Genomic DNA, 14,112 nt, shown 5'->3' on the forward strand with positions numbered 1-14,112 from the left:
GTCCACCTGATGCATTGTCTTCACCCTGTCTGGCTAGATGTGTGAACTCCAAGTCTACATAAAGAGAGCATAAAGAGACCTATGCCGGCTCCCCCTGCATCACCCCAGTTCACAGGACATCACAGCACTCCCCTCCTTCCTTCCTTCCTTCCAGAGCCCTTCTGGCACCTCTTCCTTTGAGCCTTTACAACCTGCTGTCAGCAGCAACCCTTCTCCCAAGCCTCTATTACCATCCTCTTTGCCTCAGGATGTTGCTCTGGACTCTCCACATATGATGGTGGTTCCTTCTCTTCGAAGAGCCTTTCATCACATCATCTCAACCAAGCTCCAGCTGAAGAACGGTGAAAAGCACGGATGCCCTGGACTACAGGTGCCCCCTACTCTTTCTCTCCAGCTCTCTGCATTACTTCCATAAACTGGGTGGAATGGGTGGTGAGGGGGGATTCAATAAGAAGATGCTGTCTAAATTGTGGCTGTTACCCAGGGACAGGAAGCATAGCTTAGATGGTCTCTGAGGCCTGGAAATGAAAGGTTTTCTCTCTGCATTGCTATGGGTTCCTTGGGTAAATGCCTAGGTAAGCCCCTTTCCCTTCACTGTCTCCCCTCCATAAAACAAGATCAGTGTCCTGTTTTGCAGAGGTGCTGTGAGGTTATCTCGTTCAGTGTTTGATGTTGCAGACGCAAGTGCTTTTCATATATCAAAAGACAAATACCTGCTTTTGGAAATGTGTCCGGTGCAAATACACCCCCAATTTGCACTGGGTGCAAATGCATCCCTGTCTGTGGCACTCAATTCTCCTTGGTTTATGGCTTGCTAAAAAGCCTGACTAATTTCTGCTCAAGGAAAGCTGTTTCTCCCTTACAATATTTTCCTTCTAAACCACTAAAACTGTAACAAAAAGGAGCCACGGAGAGGCATGCAGCTCATGCTTCATATAAATGATCTTGTCCTCAACCTCAGGACCTGTTCTTGAGGCAAAACCTGACACCTTTAACTAATGGGAACCAGAGTGGGCCCATTGCACCTCGAGAAAATGCTGTGCAAATTCATAAAGCAGCATGGTGCAGAGCACCATCGCCCTAATCCTGAGCCAGTCCAACTTGACAGAGCAGCAGGGACTGCTGGGAGCTCTGGTGTTTGTATTGGCAGGTTCTTAGAGGAGTGATGGGGTCACAGGGGTTATGTCCACCGAAGCCAACAGCAGTGTTTATTTTTACTCTGTTGTGTAAGCTCCACTTTGTACCTGTGTAACTTGGCTGAATGCGGTGATGTAACACTGAAATCATGAAGTGAGCTCAGTGTTTGGTTTAGATAGCACCCTCCAACCTAGAACTTTCTTCAATCTCTCTCTTGAGGAACAGAAAACAGACTTAAGAGGAATTAAATAAAACACGCAAATGATATAATCAGCCACCTGAAACATTGACTGTATTAAAGGTAATCCATGAGTTTTTACAGGTCTCTGAGTGACTGCTGGATAATATGGCATATGTTCCTGCCTAATACCACTTTCTATAGGATTCTCTTGCCACTGACAATCCTACTTGTGTGAATTTCTTTAATGTAGCTGCGACGTGACTTAAACATGGAGAGCTGCAGCAAACATAATGCAGGGAGATACAGTGGACTAGTAATAAGAGTAGAAGACTGGAATACATGGGCTCTATTTCTTGTCTATTCATTTCTCTCATCATCTTAGGTTTCAGATGCTATCTGGGCTCTTTTTGCCTTTTGGCTCTCCCTTCATAATTTAACTAACAAGCCTTCACCCACAGGGTCCTCACTCTCTAGGTGTCTGTCCGCTTTCTGCACCACCAGCACTTTGCCTTCCCTACCATGTCTCCCAACTTGCAGCATTTGTTGTAACAGGAGGCACAATCATACAGTACACCCTTGCTACCCCTCTTTTTCTGGGGAGCTATAGGAGAGAGGACATAGGGGCCAGGAACAAAGTCGGTGGTGAGGCCATGACCAGCACCCAGCCCTAACCCTGGGTCCCTCCCTGCTCTCTCCTAATGAAACATCAGATTCCCATGCAGCTGAAACTTCAGACACGAAGTCAAGCACCAGATTACAACCACTTCAGCAGTGATTTCTGCTTCCGGAGACACTCACAGACCCACACGGGTTCATTTTAAAGAGGTTAAAACACGCAGCACTTAACCATCAAAAATAAACCCAGGCAATAAGTGAGCCGGGATGCAGGATGATGTGGAAACCCTTCACTGCCATGGGGTGTGGGGCAGACATATCTTCTCTTCCCACCCAAACCCCTCCAGTACTACCTGCATGGCAGTGGCTGAGGAGGATGAATCCCAGTATAGCCCCTTTGCTGCAGCAGAACCCCTCTGTTACCAGTTTCTGTCATACTATTATTAAAGCTGTGTATTTATTCAGGGGTTTTTTTCATGCTATGCAGTTTCTCCCTGTCATCTGTTTGGGACCATCTTTCCCTCCTACACTCAAGCTGTGCTGTTCTGCTTCTGCTGCAAAAACACCCTCCTTTTTCTCCTTTTCTTCTCCCCTAATCACGACTTGCTTTCCCCCCTACACACGCACTTTTCATCCACAAACCCACCCATGTTCGATCAGACCAAAGCCCTGAAGCTCGACGTCGGAGGTGTTATGAACGCTGCACATGGGAATGGTAAGGTCTTTATACTTTTTCCCTGGGGGAAAAGCGTGCTCTACCTGCACTTAGCAGCAGAAATCCCACTGATTCCAGCAGACCTCATACCCTGTGCTTTCTAGCACCCTAATCTTGGGATCGCTGGATTTCCTGGGCACATGCTACTCACGTCTGTGACATTCACCACCCCGATCTGTGGCCTGAACAGGTCAATCTTGAAGGTCTTCTCCCAGTAGGTGATGAGCTGCAGGAGTGAGAAACAAAGCTCAGACAAGAGTGTCTGAATTAACAAATGCCTGTTGCATTAATGCATCTGGGAGAGGCTGAACACAAGCTTGAGCTGCCACACATGGCAAAGGAAAGTGCCGGTTCTGGAGATGTTCCCAGGACACCACCTTCACTGGGGGCAGACCTGAGCAAGCAGCTCTCAGGGATCATCCATTGCCCAGTTCTTCCCTATTCCAAATTCCCTGTGGAAATCCCTGCGCTCATGCGCACACCATCACACCAATCCCCCATCCATGAATTAAAGCAGGAAAGGCAAGGAACCCTTGCCACTCACCAGAGGGAAGTCGTCGGGGTCAATCCAGACAATGCTCAGGTCGGGATTATCGGTGTTGTCCCTGGCAACCTGCTTCAGGATTTCCAGGAACTCAAACCCATCTGAAACGACACATGAAGTGCTGCAGCTCTCTCCTGCAAACACCCAGGCACTTTTTGCTTGGGGAGTTTTTAACTTCCCTCTCCCCCCTGTGCATGCAGGGGTTGTTTATAGAGCTCATTAAAACGCTGTCTCCCAGCCCTTTCTTCTGCTAATAAGGCTTTTAATGTTGAGCATCCTCCCTGGCTATTGAAATTAGTCACACATGGATTAAGCCTCATAACCCTTCTGCGGAGTGGAACAATGCCACTGTTTTCTTGTGGGGAGGGAGGAATTGAGCCTCCAAGAGGACAAAGCTTTTTGGCACACTGGTGCACTGAGAAGCACCGATGCTACGACTTTCCAGGAGCTGATGTCCATGGGTTTCCCACATGCCCATCACACGCCCAACCCCCAGCACTTTCCTGGAGCCACACAGCAAGATGGACGCAGAGTTAGGGACAAATCCTGGTGGTAAGGTGGAGGGGATGACTTTTCTTTCACAGCCAGCCATTCATTTATACCCAGAACTTGAATCCTGGCTAGCCCACCCACTACTGTAGACACCCAGAAGCATCCCAGCTCCCCATCCCAGCTCCCCATCCCAGCCTGGGCACTGGGCTCCACAACGCAAACAAAGCACATGAAACTGCACTTCTTGAGTGATGGAGAGTCACAGAAGGAGGAAATGAGCCTCCTACCTGGGTCGTCTTCTTCTGCAAAGGCCACGATGTGAATTCCCTCCATGTCATCCTCCTGGAAACAACGAAACTATTACTGATTGGCCAGGGAGGAAGGACAGAGTCCGGGTGGTTGCTGGAGACGAGGAGTGTTGGGCTGCCTTCAGGAGAACAGGATGACCGCTAGACACTGAAGTCAGGCCGAGTTGTGGAGGTATTAGGTTCTAAAGCAGGTAGTTTGGGTAGTGTTGCTGAAACCCTTCAGCTAAAAATGAGGTGGGCACCACGATGGCAAAGGCAAAGGAGCTTCTTGTTGTGTGGGGAAAACCTTGCCTGCAGAGAAGGTCAAGAGCTTCCTAGCATGGGAATATGGGCTCACCCTCCATGCCTGAGGCCAACTACCCTCGTAAGTTTGTAGCTTCCAGGGGATGGTTTGCAGGGAAACAAATCTTAGAATCATAGAATCATAGAATGGTTTGGATTGGAAAGGACCTTAAAGCTCAACCAGTTCCAGCCCTCTGCCATGGGCAGGGACACCTCACTCTAGACCACGTCACCCAAGGCTCTGTTCGGTCTGGCCTTGAACACTGCCAGCGATGGAGCATTCACCACTTCTCTGGGCAACCTGTGCCAGCGCCTCAGCACCCTCACAGTAGAGAACTTCTTCATTATATCCAACCTGAAATATCTGTCACCACACTCAACTCCCAAATGTGCTCCTTCAGGGCCAGCAAAGGAGGTTTCTTCACAATATGAGAGCTGAAGTGGCTCAGTTTGACCCTTTTTGGGAGGTGAAGGTTCTCTGCTTTAGATGAGGGTCTCCATGACCACCAAGGGGAATTCGGGGCTCCAATGTGTGGAGGACAGAAATGATGGCCTGGTGGACTGTTTTTCTCCATAAGACACATAAGTAGTGAGTGATGATATTGGCAAAGGCCAATGGATCTGCTGGCTGGTTCATCATCCGCCTGCTATGAATGTCATCTCTGAATTATCCCACAGATCAGCTTCGCCTTCCTCACCCGCTGCCAGTCCCAGTTTCCATTTCAATTGGTTTTAATGCAAGAAAAAATTCCCATCTAAATGCTAATTTCTGTTCCCTTCTGAGCCCAGAGGTGACAAAGCCACCATCAAAACCTGAAAGGAACCCCCCCAAAAAAACCCTGGAAGATTAAGTGGAAAACATTATCTTTAAAAACAATAGCAGATGCTGGGCCTTTGCTGGTATCTTCAGGGAATACATTTTCACTGGGGCATTCTAGGCAGATCTACTTGGGATTCAGACCACTTACAGCTGGAAAAATCTACACTGTTGCTTTCTCTCCATTGTCAGACAAAAAAATAGAATATATATATAGGTGATATATAATTATATATATAGCTATATAATGTAGCTGTATTCCGACCTCCAAGGCAGTAAACAAAACTAGGGTAACTCCAGTGAAGGCATTGAGGATGTGTTTGAACTTGCAGCGAGATCAGAATCCAGACCATTGTCTCCTATAGATACAAGTCCCCTGCTCTTAGTAGAGGCAAGCTCTGTATTCCCAGGCTGCTAGTAAAGCAAATATCCCACCACTACAATTCCCATTTTCCCCAAGGTTCAGTATGAAAGCAAAACCACTGCATGTGAAACTTGGGTCTCACTGCAGCCCCATGAAGAAAGTTCAAGGGACCTCAGTAGTTCTGGGAAGCCATCATCTATACATAATTTGTATTTCCAAACCTAATGATTCCAAACCTAATGAAAAGCTCTCATGCCTAAGTGACTCATAACTGCTGCTTCAGCCTCATTACCTGTTGTCTTGTATTAGAGACTCCCAAGGTTTTTGGTGCTTTGGAGTCCCGCAGCATTTCCTGGTCCACAGCCAAGCAAGGAGGCAACTGAATGCTGTTATAAATGTGATGAGCTTTTTGGAGGAATGACTACATCTTCTTTAGCACCCATAAAACACCTCTTCAGCTTTGCTTTTCAGCATTCAGCTGCCATTTGAAGGTCCCTGAGTGGCTATTAACATTGTGCTCATTCACAGCAGAGGGATCATTTGTTATACATGATTTTTCTTTCATTTTCACCCATCCACTGTTCCCCACCCTTGCAGACAAGGAGAGTCCTCTGTGTATGATTGGTGCCAAACTGCTGCTTAGTTCTTCACAATCTCTGACTTGCAGCTTGCTAACACTGTGAGAAGTACAATCAATACACTATTTGCTCCATAATCTCTATAATTAACTGAACTGCCTGCCCTCGCTTACATTTTGAGTTGTACAATTGCTCTGGTACAATTTCCATGAGTCATCTGTTCAATACAATCATAGAATCATAGAATCAGCTCGCTTGGAAAAGACCTTTAAGATCACCAAGTCCAACCGTTACCCAGCACTGCCAAGGCCACCACTAACCCATGGCACTGAGGGCCTTGTCTACATGGGGTGTGAACACTTCCAGGGATGGTGACTCCAGCACTGCCCTGGGCAGCCTGTTTCAATGCCTGGTAACAATGAGCAGGCCACTGAAATCATCCCATCACCAGCAGTGATGCCAGTTAGATGAGATGGATCATCCTTGGGAAGGATGCTCTCCATAGCTATATCACAGCCACTAAAGCAGCTCAACACCCACCTGGCACACTTGGTTAGCTTTCCCTGTCCCATCTGTGGAGCAAACAGCACCCAGCTCAGCTGTCCACTGCTGCTAAGCAAAGCATCTGAGATCTGAGCTTCACAGCCAAGGCTTTCTCTTCTTCCCAGAGCAGGCAAAGTGGCTTTTCTTGCAAGGAAGGGAAGATAATGTTGTGCCCAGCCAGAGACTGGAGCTCTTGAGCAGTGGTTTCTTATTGGAAGCTATCAGAGGACACAAGGCTTCCCACCCGTGTGTGCTTACCCATGTCTCAAACATGTCCTCTGGGCGCAGCTTCCGCAAGGTGGCCCTGAAAGGAAGACAAAAACGCTCTTTGAGGACACGTCCAGCACCGTCATACATGATGCCGATGGTGTCACGGAGAAGGTCACTGTGGCATGTTTGGTTGGTGGCTGGAGTCAGAGTCATCAGCCACCATGTTTTGAATGCAAGCAAAGGGGGCACAGTAGGTCAACTTATGCTTTTATTTATGGTGGTAAAACCCTGCCCTTGCCCTCACTGCAGTCACTGCAGCCACTATTTGTGCTTGGGAAGATGAGACCCTTCTCTGTGCTGGGATGTGCTGGCGAGTTAGTCCCACAGATGGCAGATTGTTCTGTCCATGCTGAGTGCATGAGAGGAACTGTTCACTTTTGTCTTGCAGTCCCCGAGACATTCCTAATGAGCTTTGTTCCCCTTTTCTTCTGGTTTTACCCCAGCATAATTCCACCACAAAAATCCTTCCAAACTCTTCTGAAACCAAGAAGACAGAATAACCTCTGGGAAGAGAAGTCAGATCCTAACTGAATAGCCAATCTTTTCAGACACATCCACAGCAGGAAGCTTGTCAGACAGCCTGGCAGGCTGAAAGGTGACTGGAGTGTTAAAGAGGCACCCAAGGGACACAAAGCCATAGCAGGCAAGCACAAGTAATCTCCCACACCTCTGCTCACTGTAAAATGAGTTGCCCAGGCAGGTTCCCCAGCAGAGCAGGTCTCTCTAGTTGACCAGCCCCAGGAGCTGTTGCAAAGAGAAGTATTGGTCAATGTGGTCCTGGAACAGACTGGTAAACGGAGCAGCAGCACGTCAGCATCAGTGAGATGTGTAACCTGTCGCTTCAGTTTGCTTCACTACCAGGGCAATGGAAACAAAGAGCATTGTTTTAGAGGTTCCTGAAGGATCTGAGGGGCCACAGGTCTGGAAGAGCAATATCCTTATGGGTACAATGCCACCAGCAAAAGTAAAATTAACAGACATTTGAAGGAATATGACACAGTAGCACAAGAGATGCGTGGCCTTTAAGTCATGGCCATGGGTCTGCTGGAGTTCCCAGAGCAAGTCAATGAGTAGGTGAAGATATGCTGGTCAATGCAGTGAGCTGCCTTAAGAGGACCATTGTGCAAGGTCCCTTACTAAAGGCCCTCAGAGAAACCGAGCTGCAGTTAGATCAGAGGAGGGGTCCTTCTGTGGATTAATGACATTGGAAGATAAAGGTTGAGATGAATGGCCAATTTTCTAGACAAAGGGAATGAAGATTCATAGCACAGCATATGTTTTGGCATGCTCATATGCATAACATCTTCTCACATAACTTGAAAAAGATGTGAAATAGGAATATAGCAGTGGTTACTTGTCGGATCCAATTCTTTGGTAATCGACACAGGCCTAACTATGAGGAGGGACAGAGGGATCTCCTGAAAGTTGAGAGTCTGCATGACAGATAGACGTATAGCAGGCAATGCACTTGTAGGAAAAGCAACCCTGATTATACAGGTGCAACAATGGGTTCTAAATGAGTTCCAATTAATTATTGACTCTCAGGAAAAGGGCCCAAGTGCCACGAATTAAGAAAGCATCAGTTCCAAAGGAAAAAAGAGGGTTATAAGCAGTCGGGAAATGACTAAGGAGTAGAACACATCATGCCATTATAGCAATAGGCAGCTATACTATGCACCTCTACAGTGAGTGTATGTGTGGTTCTGGGCATCCCATCACAGAAATGGTATGGAACAGCTGAAGAAGGGACATGGAAACTTGGCAGTGGTGAATGAAGGTATGGAACGACCGCTGTGAGTGGGAGATTAAGTAGGTAAGAACTCTTTATCTTATAAAAGAGGTGACTGAAGGTGGATGGGGGGGGGGGGGGTGGGCTAAGAAAATTGGGATGGTAAAAACCCCAAATGTAAAACAGGGAATGGTCATTGGTCCTCACAACACAAGAGCTTGTAGGTGCCCAGTGAAGTTTTTAGGTAGCAGGTATAAACTGAACAAATAGAAATGCTCTTTTGATGCAATGCATAATTCAGTTGCCAAATAGAAAGGATATAAAAAAGACTATAGAAATGGAAGAATAGTTCCTAAGCAGAAGATCAGGGATATAATTTTTGACCCAGCAAGTCTGCTCATTGCTGATTGTCTGAAACCGGAGATTCTATCAGGTGAGCGTATATTATGTACTTCTACATGTACCTGGCTCTCAAGACGCTTTCCCTGTCCGTCCTGTGGGGGCAGCTCTTGGAGAAAGGAAACTCCGTCCGAAAGATTTGATCACACCCGAGTGTATTGATTGCTACAGAGTTACTCCAGATTTACTCTGGTTACTTCCTTGTGCTGTAGGGAGTAGGGTAAGTGGGGTTTAGGTGAGTTAAGAGGGAGCAAAATTCAGCCCCCATGTAGCTATATCACAATTACAGAGAACACGGTCGAGTGTGGGATAGGTGTCTAACCCCAGCGTTACTGCATGTGAAACAAGCATTAACCCAGAGACCTCTTGCTGCAGGCAGAGGAACTACCATGTAATTGGTATTTGTGCAACCTATCCTGTCCAATTCTGTTCTGTTCTATACTATCCTATCCTATTCTAGTCTAGTCTATTGTATTCTAGTCTATTGTATTATATTGCATCGTATTATATCCTATTACATCCTGAATCTGTGAGATTCAGCATTAGCTTCTGGGAACATATCACTGTCACCCCAGGGTTTTTCCCCTGCCATGGCAGCACCTTGGTCCAAGGTTTGGGATTTCAGGCATCTGATTTCATGAGACCCCTTTTAATTCCCTTCTGAGCCTCGGCACTTGCAAAGTACATGGCCCATCCTCTCGCTCCTACCAAGCACCTCGTAGCATCTTGAAATACATAAGACTTGGGGGGTTCCCACTGCAGTTTTGTGCTGGTGGAGAGCTTGCCTCATTAGGCATTTAGCTGTGTTTGACATCTCCTGATGCTGCTGCTTGATAGAAAGAGGTTGAGGAAAAAAGATGGGAAGGACTGAGGCTGGGAAGTCCAGGAGATCAATAAAGTGACCTGCAAGTTCATGGGAGATAGAGGACCCCTTCATACGTCAGAAAAAGCAGAGATCTGTTTCCAAGTCTGGTGACTTGGGGATTCCGGAGATGATCTTTTGTGTCTAAACCCTTGGTGTGTGAGCACAAACCTCCAGCTCAGCCTGATTTTGGGTTCCCCAACTGTATCAATGGTCCTGCTTTTCTTGAACTCTTTTCTGGTCTCTTGAAGGTCTGAAATGCAGTTGCAGGAGCAGCAGATAGCCTCCATAACTACCCTGTGCTGCATTTTTAAGGGTCTAAAAATACGGCACCTCATGGGTAGTTGTGCCCTTATACTAAACCCTGTGCTTTTACACAGGATCAGCCTTTCCAGTCACTTCTAGACTGTTGGTAGCTGAGTCCCTAAACAACTGTCCAATAAACCTGGTTGCAAAAAGCATGGTGCACTCACAGCTCCTGCTGAGCTGATCAAACACCGCAGGTGCTCAGCACTGTTACCACATGAAGTCCAACACTGCCATAACAGCAGTGACTTCCTCTCCACGCCTGAGGTCAGCAGGAGCTTCTTATTCCATCCCGGTTCCTCCAAGCTTGGCCTGAGCTCGGAGCCTGCCTATGGACGTATCTGGCATCAGGAGATGGATATACGATATACCCATTAGTGATGCTGTTTTGGGGAAGGAGGGAACAGACCTAAATTAAAAGCATGGGCAAGTAAGGCAAGGTTTCCACTCTGCAGTGCCTGCAAGCCTCCCTGCTCTTTGAGAGAGGAGGAGGGAAGCTCTGTTGTCACAGCCCCATGGTGGTGGGCTCTGATTGCAGCACAGATACTTGCTCCTCTGGGAGTAGGAAAAGACCAGCCAAAATCTCAAACCTGGGTCAGAAAGTCACGAAAAGGTGGTTGTCATCCTAATTTTTAATGAGAGGGATGCTCTAGAGGGGCAAGCATGTGATGCCAGACACCTTTACCTGCTTCCCATGGCCAGGAGTGTCCTGCATGCTACATACCTTTTGTGCTCCTTCACAAATTCAACCAGCTCCTCTTCTGAGTAAGGCTTGTCAGGGATGTGCACAGGCTCGTCCATGAACGGTTCATAGAAGTCCACCTCGTTTATCTTCAGACCTAGCTTCTTGGCAACCTGTTGCAGTGCAGATGGTCAGAGGTGAGCAAGCCTGATGTGCCTCTTTGCCTATCCAGAGCCTCTCCTGGTCAAGGTGCTTGCTCTGTCTCAGGGCATCCACTCTCAGGGGTGGTCAGTGAAACATGAATGGATCTTTCCTTGGTTAAAAACCTCCTGAAGCTCTCTACACTACTGGTCTCAAGCACTGAGGCAGAGCAAGGCCAGAGTCAAGCTCCTGCAAACCTAATGGGGCTGGTTTCCAAACCCAGGTCAGGACCTGCCTCCATGCTGCAAAAATGGCCTTTTATCTTGCCACAGGGACAAATCCAAATGTGGACACCACACATTATAGGAACACTGAAAACGAGAAGCTGGTGCTGGATATTAAACCTGGGAACAACCTGAGCTACTGGAAATCAGGTGGTGGAGTCTGGGAGCTCGCATGGAGGTCCACGGGATGCTTACCCCTTTGTCAAAGGTGGCAAAGAACTTGACGTACGGCTGGAAGTGTTCAGCAGCTTCTTCAAATGCTTTGTAATCTGAAAGGCGAAAGGGGAACAAAGAAAAGATTTCATCGGCAGCTGATCAGCACAGAAGACACCACGGAAGAACAAAAACTATTGCAAAATACATCAGATGATGGCACTATGCTTCTTCCACCCTTCTAGGGTTTGCAAGTTTGACATGGTGACTGTCACCAATGTATGCTCTGCCTGCTGCAGAAGGAGGGAGCAGGAATGAGGTGTGTTTTTACTGTTACTGGTATCAGGTCCTCATCTGGGGTCAGGAAGGATGCTCTCAGCCTAGCAGGAGCTCTTTACAACAGGTATTTCCCACCTTTCTCCAAAATACTTATTACTGCCCTGAAGCCCATTTTGAGTGGGCAAGAAAGCTGAAGGGGAGATGGAAGGGCTGCTGTGGTGCAGCAGACCTGGTGATATGTTGCTTGTTCAGGTAGGAATACCTGTCTTTTGGCTAAAGGCAAGCCTTGCAAGTGTGGGATGCACTGCCAGCACTGCCTGGAGAGCAAGGAGAGCGCTCAGGGCTGGCAGAGGAGACCACTGGGGCTTGTCAGTGAGAGTCTCTGGTGAGGGTTTCTCTAGACTAGTGAAAGCTGGTGGTTTGAGTTGCACATCCCTCAGGACATAGGACCAGCCTCTTTTCAGCCTAGGGGTTCAGAAAGGAGAAACAGGTCAATGCCTCTGCTGCGCTGACCTAAGATGTCCTGCTTACTGCTGCTGTATGTTTGCCAAATGAGTATTTAATGCGTGTCCCCCTCTTTTCCTTTTCCTCCCTCCCTCTTTCTTTGACCTTTTGGGCTCACTGCTCCTAAGAGGGGGAGCTTTGCTTCTTTTAAGCCCTCACCCAGTGTAACTGTAACCTCATCTGATTCTGAGTAAGGTAGGCTTACTTTACTTCAGGAGCCCCTGGATTATCGCCTCCTTCTTTTGCCAACAGATACCCTGCAGAAGGGTCATCGCTGTTGGTGTAGGAATGGGCTTATGCATGGCAAGAGCAGAGATTTGCCTGCAACCCCACCTCATCCTGCCATATGCCCCCAACACCCTTAGAATTCATGCAGAAGAACCAATGCCCAGGCCCCAGAGCGCCGAGTCAGACTCCAAGCCCCACAAAGAACATATTCATCTTACGTTCAGAGTCTTCTCCTTTGAAGTAGCCAATGAGTTTGATTTCCTCATCGATTCGGTCAAAGGCCTGAAGCTCCAGCTTGCTGTTTATGACCTCCACAGGGTCTTCTAGCACCTGCCATGGCAAATGCATTTGATAACACAATGATTTACAACACCAACCTATGCCTGGCAGGGTATGTCACTAGCAAACTAAGCGAGAAGAAGGAGGTCACCCAGTTTCTGAACTGCTGGAAACACTACTTAGTGCTCTGTGCCTTAATGTGAGAAGAGAGGTGCAGGTCACCTTCAGAGGGAGCTGTTAATAGGTTCTCTGCTGGGACAGGTCTGGGTAACCCAAATTGATGCTGAGGAACCTGCTGTGATGAGAGAGGGTAGCAATTGCAGCTGGCTTTAGTGAGGCTGAGAAGAAGGGAGAGCAGTTGAAAGGGACTGGTATGAGAACTGTGAGCTTGCATGTATTTGTTTTCAAGTGTCATTTGCTGGAAGAGGTCATTGCAAAAAGCTTGCTTTTGGAAAATATTAAACCCAGCACACCAGAGGGTGGCCAAACAGTGTTTTGGAGCAGTGGAAAGTCTGGATGTGAATTTTCCTGGCTGATTCTCCTAAGCAGAATGGCTTAAACCCATGCTTTGGCCCTAAACACATCACAGTGTTGACGAGGAAGCTGGAAGACCTATCTGCCGCTTCAGCATGTGGTTGATCCAGACTTTGTTTCTGTTTTCTTTATCTAGCCACTGCTGGTGGAAGGATTTGGCCTGGTTATTTTGCCTAGCAATACTGGTGTAAATCAGGTGTGGTTTCACTAAGAAAACAAAAGTGCAGGCACGCCACTACACAGCCTGCAGCAGAGCGGAGAATCTCTGGATTTGTTTTCCTTTGAGATCAGGCTGCTGAGGCACCACAGATGTGTTTGTTTTTACTTCCCTGCTTTGCTGGGTATTATCCCTCTTGAGTGGAAAACACACAAACAGAAATTCTTGCTCTCTTCTTTGTTCGCAGAACGTGGCTTTTCAGTGACAGACCACAAAGCACAGCAAGCAAAACCTCACCAAGAGCCTTACGCCACACTCCTTGCGATGATCATAAAAACACGTAATCACAGAATGGTTTGGGTTGGAAAGGACCTTAAAGCTCATCCAGTTCCAGCCCCCTGCCACGGGCAGGGACACCTTCCACTAGGGCAGGTTGCTCCAAGCCCCTGTGTCCAACCTGGCCTTGAACACTGCCAGGGATGGGGCAGCCACAGCTTCTCTGGGCACCCTGTGCCAGCGCCTCAGCACCCTCCCAGGAAGATGCTCTGAGGAGGAGCAACAGATGCTCTTGTGTGAGGCTGTGCCTGTGCTGTGTCCACAGCAGCATGTGCTGTGCTCATGCTCACTGGTGCCGCAGTGCCCTGAGCCATGGGAACCAGGGATCCCAATGCCACAGGGGTCACACAGCAAAGCCCTGCCCTGCCTGTCACCCTCCTGGCTGGGGCAGAT

General features: G+C 47.9%; 1 protein-coding gene across 1 annotated transcript in view; it reads right to left on the bottom strand.

The window, feature by feature from the left end:
- CASQ2 (calsequestrin 2) overlaps window positions 1-14,112 on the bottom strand; it is a 32,291-nt gene that overhangs the window by 2,355 nt on the left and 15,824 nt on the right. Inside the window, exons 4-10 of the mRNA XM_030471590.1 lie at window positions 12,632-12,743; window positions 11,445-11,518; window positions 10,867-10,997; window positions 6,835-6,880; window positions 3,972-4,026; window positions 3,193-3,293; window positions 2,800-2,874 (exon numbers count right to left, since the gene is read on the bottom strand). Coding sequence (XP_030327450.1) covers window positions 2,800-2,874; window positions 3,193-3,293; window positions 3,972-4,026; window positions 6,835-6,880; window positions 10,867-10,997; window positions 11,445-11,518; window positions 12,632-12,743 — 594 coding nt within the window. The remainder of the gene's footprint in view (window positions 1-2,799; window positions 2,875-3,192; window positions 3,294-3,971; window positions 4,027-6,834; window positions 6,881-10,866; window positions 10,998-11,444; window positions 11,519-12,631; window positions 12,744-14,112) is intronic.

The sequence above is a fragment of the Strigops habroptila genome, chromosome 2 (assembly GCF_004027225.2).
Source record: "Strigops habroptila isolate Jane chromosome 2, bStrHab1.2.pri, whole genome shotgun sequence".
Taxonomy (NCBI): domain Eukaryota; kingdom Metazoa; phylum Chordata; class Aves; order Psittaciformes; family Psittacidae; genus Strigops; species Strigops habroptila.